Source organism: Galeopterus variegatus, unplaced genomic scaffold (assembly GCF_000696425.1).
Source record: "Galeopterus variegatus unplaced genomic scaffold, G_variegatus-3.0.2 Scaffold23966, whole genome shotgun sequence".
Taxonomy (NCBI): Eukaryota; Metazoa; Chordata; class Mammalia; order Dermoptera; family Cynocephalidae; genus Galeopterus; species Galeopterus variegatus.
This window is the reverse complement of record NW_007750077.1, coordinates 1,619-10,343: the sequence shown is the minus strand read 5'-3', so window position 1 is coordinate 10,343 and position 8,725 is coordinate 1,619. Positions and strand designations below refer to the sequence as shown.

The following is an 8,725-nucleotide window of genomic DNA, read 5'->3' as shown; positions in this document are numbered from 1 at the left end:
AGAGGGACAGGGACCAGAACCACAGTTGCCTTTCCTGTTTAGCAAATTAAAATCTCTCACACACATAGAAATTAAATCCTCTTCCATATTGGAAAAGTAGGCCATGGATAGGAGAGGTAGAGACCTCCCTTCAAGTAAGCATTTGAAAAATGAAGTCATTTTTCTGGAACATATGGGGTAGCAGACATTTTGACTCCAGCCATGGCCACTGAACAGAAACAAAATACATTTGGAGGGGACCAAACGAGAGAGACTCCAGAAATCTGGGCTTATAGCTGCATAGTCCATTAAAAGAAGATACATATATACATACGGCTTTTAAGTTTTCCTTCTTTTCAAATTACACACATTCTACCAAAAAAGTAGCTGATCAAGGAAAACTGTTTCATTCCAAGGGTTGAAAATAAAATTGACAATAAAAGAAGAGCTAACTTGCTGCGATGCCTTTTTTTTTTTTTCTGTCCTGCAAAATGCACTGGAAGATCAGGTCCTGATAGAACAGGGACATGTCAAAGGGAGGTTTTGTCATTTGATTTGTCCCCTTTGCCTCCCATGACTTGCTGGAACCTCTCTGAAGGCTTATGTGGCAACAGTTGGCACTGCTTGTCTGCTGTCGAAATTAGAGCTTAAAATTTTCATAAAGAAATGAAGGCATTTATACTCTGTGTTAATCTATTATAGTCTGTAATATTTTATTTTTAAAAGCTCAAAATGCAAAATATGAAATACTGTCAAGTAATCAACAAAACACTCAATGTTTACAAATATTTATTTTTAAAAAGCTTTAAAAAAAGACAGCCAATTAATTCAATTTACATTTTAGACTATTTAATAGAGGTATTCGTTGTACATGTGGCTTTACTTTAATATAAACATATTTCTCTGCGGAAACACTTAACCTGAGTTGGAATGAAATCTGAATTGAAGAGATTTTAATTTGTAAAAATAATTCTTCTCAAAATATAAGCAAGGATTCCAACTGAGGATTTTGTCTGGAGTCAGGGTTCAGTCCCAGGACAGGAATGGGGGAAAACTCCCTGTAGGTCAAAAGCTCTGCTGAAGTCATAGGATTGCACATGTGGGCCCTTAATGAACGTGAGCTTTCTCAAACACCCCCGAAACGAGGTCTGGATGCTCAGGCAGTTCTGCTTTACTTCAGCTGTGCAGGAAAGAAGAAAAGACAAACCTTGCTTCATTTTGTCAAATGACAGAGGTAGCACAACAGGAACAGAAATAATCTCAAGTAGGTGCTCCACCGAAATTAGAAGAATGTCTGTTCACATATGTGGCTTCAGTGAATAGCAGAATTCATAGAAAACTTTTAATCTATAATAATTTTAAGGCATAGTTGTGACTTAAATATTCATAAAACAGATCTTTATTATTTGTAATAACTCCTTGGATCATCTGAAATGCGTAATTCTAATTCAACATTGATGTGAGAGGATAAGTCACATGTTTGCCCCCTAAAACGATTCTCAACTCTGGGAGTTACCTGCGACGATTCACCTCACTAAAGTCAGCCCGCTTAATTGACATCGGATGCACTGTTCTCATGGTCTTACCTAATAATTATCTTGTCTATATAGATTATTTCATTGTTTATAAGAATTCCTAGGTATTTGAAATAGCTTTTCTAAAATGGTAAAGGCTTTGTCACTCAAACCACATATCTTTCTCAATCCCTATTCTATACCCGCTTGATCTAGAACTTCCCTCAGTAAAGTGCCCCTTCAAAGTGTATATGCAAAGCAGGTGTCAAGACGTACCAGGATAGCCACCAACATAAATGGGATTGTTGGTGTCCGCCGAGGTGGACTGGGTGTGTGGACTTTCAGCAACAACTGTTTTCCCATCGACAATCAGAACAACACGGTGTTTGCTTTTGTTAGCCTGAAGTGTATGCCATTTTCCATCACAGAGAGTATTGGTAGGTTTGGGCTCATATGTGGCTGTTATCCTACCAGCACCATTGTTAACATGAAACAAGACCTAAACAAGCAGACACAGGCAAATTACCTGATGAGTTTTTCCATACTTAAGGAACACAGTCCATTTGTATAATGCTCTTGGAGTGGATACAATCACAGCATTCTGTTAAAAAGGAGGGCTAACTATGAAAAACAAACAATGGTTTTGAAAAATAGCCTCATAAAGGATTCAGATGCTATGCCAGTCCCCAAATTTCAGAAAGGGCAATGGCCACCTCCATGGCAACAATCCTGAGCCATGCTGCATCCCCAAATGAGTGCCGCATTTTCAGGACCACATTTCAGATCATTTTCAGAGTAAATGGGTTTACTGAGGGTGTCAGTTTCATACGAGTCGATGGCACCTATGAAGAACATCTACTAATTCCCTTCTGACGAACTGTAGATGCTCTACCACAGTGAGTGGTAACACAAAACATACAAGTTTTGCAAAAAATGGGAGGTGTTGTGGATTGAATTGCATCTCTTCGAAGTTTACATGTTGGTGTCCTAACCCCTAGTACCTCAGAATAAGACTATATTTGGAGATATGGTCTTTAAAGACATAATTAAGATAAAATGAGGTTACTAGGGTGAATCCTAATCCAATACAACTGGATCCTTATTAGAAGAGGAGATTAGGACACAGAATGGCACAGAGGTGAGACCATGTGAAGACCCAGGGAGAAGGGAGGCCACATGCAAGCCAAGGAGAAAGGCCTCGGAAAAAACAACCCTGCAGACACCCTGATTTCAGACATCTAGTCTCCAGAATTGTGAGGAAATCAGTTTCTGCTGTTGAAGCCACTCAGTCCGTGGTACTTTGTCACGGGAGCCTGAGCAGACTAAGCCAGGAGGGAAGGCTGCGAGTGCCCCGCTCTAAGTGCTTACACCACGGGGAGCTGCTCAGTATTGTTTCAACGTGAACTGTGACAAGCTAAAGATGCACATGACAAACCTTTGGGCAACTACTAAAAATGTTTAAAAAGAACAATAAATAAGCCAATAGTAGAGGATATACAGTACACCAGAAATTACATTTTTATAGCGATTACACATTTCTAATAATATTTCATAGACATTATATAAAAATGTGTACATAGAAAGTGTTTCAAAATTCTTTTAAAATACAAATGCGGAAGAAGTTGGCTGTTGGCCGCAGCACAGAGAGGCGGCAACACGAAGCAGAGGCAGGTGTGTTGGGATGTGAAGTAGCAGGAGAAGAGGTGCAGGACAAGAGGTCGGATGGGACTTCCTTAGACCCTCCCCACCCCCTCTATAGGACACCCTAGGGGTCATGAATCCAGGGGGAGTAAGTAGAGAAATACTAGAAACCACTGAGTACATGCGGAGGGATGTAGAACAGAGGTTTGTTCCTTGCCTTCCAGGCAGCAGACACTCTGGAAAGTTTAAGCATCTTATTCCTGCAACAACATGAGTTGTCCACAGTGAGGACTTGTCCACACTATAATAGAAATGGTGGCAAAGTGCAGTTAGGTAGAGAGAGGACCTGAAAAACCACCATTCCCCATGGCCTGCGTGTGGCATGGCAGGAATTCCCAAGTTCTCGCATGACCCTGTGGGGAAGATGGAAGGTGGCTGAAGACGGAAGAGGCAGCAGCACCCTGACAACTGGGATGGGGAGCCTGACGCACAAGGGGTGATGGCCAAACACCAGTAGCAGTCCCCATGCAGTGGCGGTGCTGAGACCCAGACCACTCACTATTAACTGGCCAAGTGCACAGAGGACAGAAGCTGCCACCTGAAGACCAGGAGCGTGAGCCGCACCTCAACTGCTGTCAAGGAGGGGGGCAAGCAGAAAAGTAAAGAGCGATCGCGACTCCTTCCCTACATCTTGTCTGCACCCAGATGGCCCCAAAGGGGAGAGGAAGGAGTCTGAGAACTGGGAGAAACTCTGAAGGAGCCAATTTTTTTTTTTTTTTAAAGATGACTGGTAAGGGGATCTTAACCTTGACTTTGTGTTGTCAGCACCACGCTCACCCAGTGAGCGAACCGGCCATCCCTATATGGGATCCGAACCCGTGGCCTTGGTGTTATCAGCACTGCACTCTCCCAAGTGAGCCATGGGCTGGCCCGGAAGGAGTCAATTTTAAAGCAGAGGAGACTAAAGTAATGACGATTGTTGAGTTCATTTTGTTTCCGACATAAGAGGGATATGAGAGGCTGAAAATGTATAGAAAATAAATAGTTATAGAAAAATAGAATATAGAAAAAAATATATTTGTGTGTAAAAAAAATTAAAAAATTAGAGTGTGGTACATCCAGCCCATGGAGTGACACTCCACAATAAAGGGAAATGAACTGTTGACACACACAGCAACCTGGATGAACCTCCAGGAATTAGGCTGAGTGTAATAAGCCAGTCTTAAGAGGATGCTCACTGTGCAAACTCATTTATGGAACACTTGGGAAATAACCACGAGAGAGCTGTAGAGGAAGTTAGTGACGGCCAGAGGTTAGGGGGGCAGCAGGGGCGAGAGTGGTATGAAGGGGTAGCTCAGGTGAGCCTCGTGGTAATGGCACAATTAATTGTAACCCATGTGTATCACAAGCGACACACAATAAAATTGTGTAAAAATACACACACAAGTGTGCCTACATAATTGTGCAACTGAACAAGCTCCGTGGACTGTGCTGATGTCCCTGGTGTGGATGTGATGTTGGCCCACAGTTATGCACCAGGCTACCCCGGGAAGCCTGGCGAAGGGTGTGTGGGAACTTCCCCGCGCACTGCACTGCAGCGTCCTATGAATCTAAAATTATTTACACATAAACAGTGAAAAAAGTATTATAATGGATAGGGTATCAGGTGGGCAGCTTACTGGTACAGGAAAAGAAAAGTCGTTTGTATTGTAGTTGCAATTTTGCTGTACATCTAAGTTCAAATATATTAAAGAAGATAGCCTTTTAGGATTATCTGCTTTTTAAATATTAGCTGAATCTTTTCTCAACTCCATTCAAGTGTGTGAATGAAATTTGGATCTAGGTATTTCCACTGCTTCTCAGTTGTGCTGTCTTGGGCACTGGCAGGAAGGGGACCCATGAAGATGAAGCACCCACCTTGCCATGTACAATCTCTAGGCCAATGGCATCCACTTTAGCACTGCTGATCCCCAGGAGGACGCCGTTCTCTGAGGAAGCACGAAACTCCAGTGTGATGTTTACGTCTGATCGGACTTTGTAGCCTTCTTTAACTAAAAAACACAAGGACAGCCCCGAGGAAGGAGTGAGCCTTGCCCAGCCCTGGCTGGTTCAGGCTCAGAGAGGCATGGGCTGGGCTGGCTGGCTGCACATTCGGGCTCCCACTGAGGTTCAGGGGACCTGGCTCTGGCCTTTCCTCTGGACCCAGCTCCATCCTCACCAAAAAGTCACTCACCCACTTGAGCCTTAGTAGTGCTTTTAAAGAAGACACATGCAGCCAGCTGGGGTAAGCCAGACTAGAGCAGGGGCAGGCCCATCCTTCACCTCCAGCCCTGAGGCACCTGGCACCACCCTGCCCTGTGAATATGTCCATCCTGTGGCTGTCTTTCCCCTAGAATCATCCAGGAATATGCTACTTGCTTTTCCTGGTATCTCCATACTGGGCATATCATCATTTACTGAGAGTATCAGAGCTCACACTAGCTTTTTTAAAAGTGGGGACTTAATTGAATGATGTTTTATTCAGAGTTACAAAAGCTGAGAAGCCAAATCAGCAATAGCAGGCAGTTGTTAGCATGCCTGGGGCTGAAGGAGAAATGGGAGAAGGTGGTGTTCCCCGACAGTGGCAGCTGAGAATGTAGAAGGCTGCCTGGTGGGGGCTGCAGCCTGGCGGGGGCTGGAGCCTGGTGGGGGCAGGAGCCTGGCGGGGCTGGAGCCTGGCGCTGGCTGGTTTACACACATCATGCTACTGATTTTTAATTCAAAGGCCTGTATTAACTTGGACAGTGAGTGGGCCTTACATAAATTTGGGGCAACTACAGGTGAAGCCAGCACCCCAGGTTTGGCCTCTATCAGGAGTCACACCACTCCTGGTGAGAGAATGACTTCATCGGCCCAGCTGGATAACACGAGAGGTCAGGAGGCTTTACAGTGAGAGTCAAGAAATTAGGAATAACTAGAACATTTACTAAATGTGGTCTTGCTGCAGCCTTGTCCAGTTGGGTCCTGTCTTGTCATATACTTCTTAGGTCACATCGTCTTAGAGTATAGGCTAATCCCAAAGCTTTCTTTTGGGATTGTTGATGATACATACCAGGAGCTGCACATCCACTCCCTTCAAAGAAAGTTCCTTCCTGGGCCACTGCATAGCACCTGTTCACTGCAAAGGCAGATACCGGGATGTCCTTGTCCAGCTGTTTGCTGGTAACTGTCACCTCCCCGCTGCAGGCAGGAACGCTGTGGGTGATCTAAACCAAATGACATGTGGGAGGAGATGATGGTGATTATAACGAGACGGGCTAGGACAAATTTTTTCTACAATTCATCAAATTTGTCTCAACAAAACACATTAAGATATTATCTTTTTGGTTCTTAAAATTTAATTGTGACAATACTTCACATGAACATCTAACTTAGAGCTACCATTTCAGTATCTTTGCTAATAATGCATTAAAAGTGTTTTTTATTATTTTAGTGAAATATTGTGGAAATCAAGAATGCTGTGTTTACTAACGTACAAATGCAAACTGGCTGGACTTTGCTGACTTGTCTGGGGCTGAGTGGCTGCAGAAAGGGTGCTGAGGCTGCTCGGGCTCTAAGGGGAAGCCCCCCATGCCATCTGTGCATGTGCTTTGACAGGGCTGCATCTTGTAGCTGAGCCCTGGGTTCAACAAGATCATTTAAATAAAAACATGCGGAGAACTCTGTGTCTCTGCAAAGTAAACACAACCACCAGGTAAAGCAGGCTCCACACAGAAACACGGCTTACATTTCCAATGTTCCTGGCCCTGTAGTTGGAGGGAAGGCCCCCTAGGTACAACCTCCCCTCCACGTCCAGTGTGGTCCCATCCCCCACCGTGGTCACCATGGGGGACTCGTGGCCGTCAACAGTCATGAAGCCTTTTCTTTTAACATACTCTGTCTTCACCTACAACAAGATGAAAGCATCCATCATTTTTAAGGAATCTTTAATAGATGTAGGTTTACAACATCTGTTCATTACAGCTGTAATAACTGGAATGAAATTGTAAAGGATGGCTCAGATTTTTACACAGCTGCTGATGAGAAGAGACTGAATCTGGAAGAAGACCAGAAGCAGGGTGGGTACAGCGCTCTGTAGACCAGAAAGTGCTCTGGAGTCCTGCTAATGAGAAGGCAGAGGCCAGGATATGAGGTTTGGTCCTTTCACACCTTATTAACTTCTGAGCTTTATTTACTTCTCATCAACTCAAGAACATTTTTGGTTCCTTTCATTCATTCCACCAATGTTTGCTGAGTGTTTATCAGGTGCCAGGCACAGAGCAGGGCCCTGCGGATATTTCAGGAATCAGAAAAGATCCCTCCCTCCAAAGAGCTTACACTGTCTGGGGAAGACATCAGACAAAGGCAAGCCAGAGAGCAAAGGTTATAGTTTCCCTTCAGGGAAGTGCTGTGAGTACCAGTAAGGGATGGAATAAAACTCGGACCAAGCGATCACAGCCTCCTGAGAACGTACCATGTGCCACTTGCCATCACTGATCAGCGCAGGGTGGGAGACCTGTGTTCTGCCTTTACCAAGGTCAAACATGAAGTGGAGGTGGCCCCCGTGAAGCTGGAGCGTGGCGTAATCAACCTGGTTCTGATGAGCCATGTAGTAAATGAGACCACTGGAGGCAAACGTCCGGATGCTTAGCTGAACCGAGAGCCTGGAGGAAACGAGAGCTTGGCACTCAGGCAGGAACAAGGTTTTGCCCTTTATAATAACCTCGAAGACAGAGCCCAGTAACTGTTTCAGCGATTATATCTGACATCTCTGGGGAGTCGTTCGTTCCTTCTTTTGTTTATGCATCCATTTATTTAACGAGTAGTCACTGCACACCTCTGCCTGCCTGTAGCTGATCTAGGAGCTGAGGATAAAGCAGTGAAAAGAGAGGAATAGCCCTTCTCTCATGGAACGATACCAGAAATTCACTAGAGAGTTACAGCTGGGTCCTGCAGAGGCTAACTGGTGGCTCCATCGAGTAGTCAGGGCAGGTCACTGAATGACAAAAGGAGCAAGGCACTGCTAAGCTGGGCAGGAAAAGTCTCCATTCCGTTTTAGGGCAAAATGGAGTAGGTTGAAATAACTTGATTATGGTGATAGCCAGGAATGCCCGCCTGTGCCACATGGGAGCTGGAACGGCTGCGGGTGTGGAGGAAGACTGAATCTGGATGGGCCTCCCTCAGAGGGAGTGCCATGTCACTAGGCACACAGGGATGGGACGGAAGAGAGCCGGCTCCATCACAGTGGACAGGGGGCTTTGCAGGTATTTGCATTTTATTTTAAGTGCAGTGGGAAGTCACAGGAGGGTTTTAAGAAGGACAGTGGGCATGACTTGATTCACATCCTCAGAGACCCTTGGTCTGATGTGAACCAGTCAGATGGGCAAGGGTGACAGCAGGGGTCCATCAGGCAGCTGTCACACAGTCCATGGAGACCAGGCGGTAGCTTAGTGGAGGGGGACAGAGGAGATGCAGAGGAAGTGAACTAATTCAGGAAAGTTCTGCAGGAAGAAGCAATAGACTTGGTGACGGACTGAATTTGGAGAGTGAGAGAAGGAAAACAATAAAAACAG

At 44.9% G+C, this 8,725-nt stretch overlaps 1 protein-coding gene across 1 annotated transcript; it reads right to left on the bottom strand.

Annotated features, from left to right (window-relative positions):
- Window positions 1-667: 667 nt before the first annotated feature.
- LOC103583530 (laminin subunit alpha-1-like) lies at window positions 668-7,816 on the bottom strand (the record flags this gene model as incomplete). The annotated part of the gene is made up of 6 exons (XM_008564821.1): window positions 668-1,159; window positions 1,770-1,992; window positions 5,052-5,185; window positions 6,226-6,379; window positions 6,901-7,059; window positions 7,627-7,816. Coding segments are annotated over 6 exons (1,021 nt in total), but the record flags the coding sequence as incomplete, so codon positions are not given.
- Window positions 7,817-8,725: the final 909 nt, after the last annotated feature.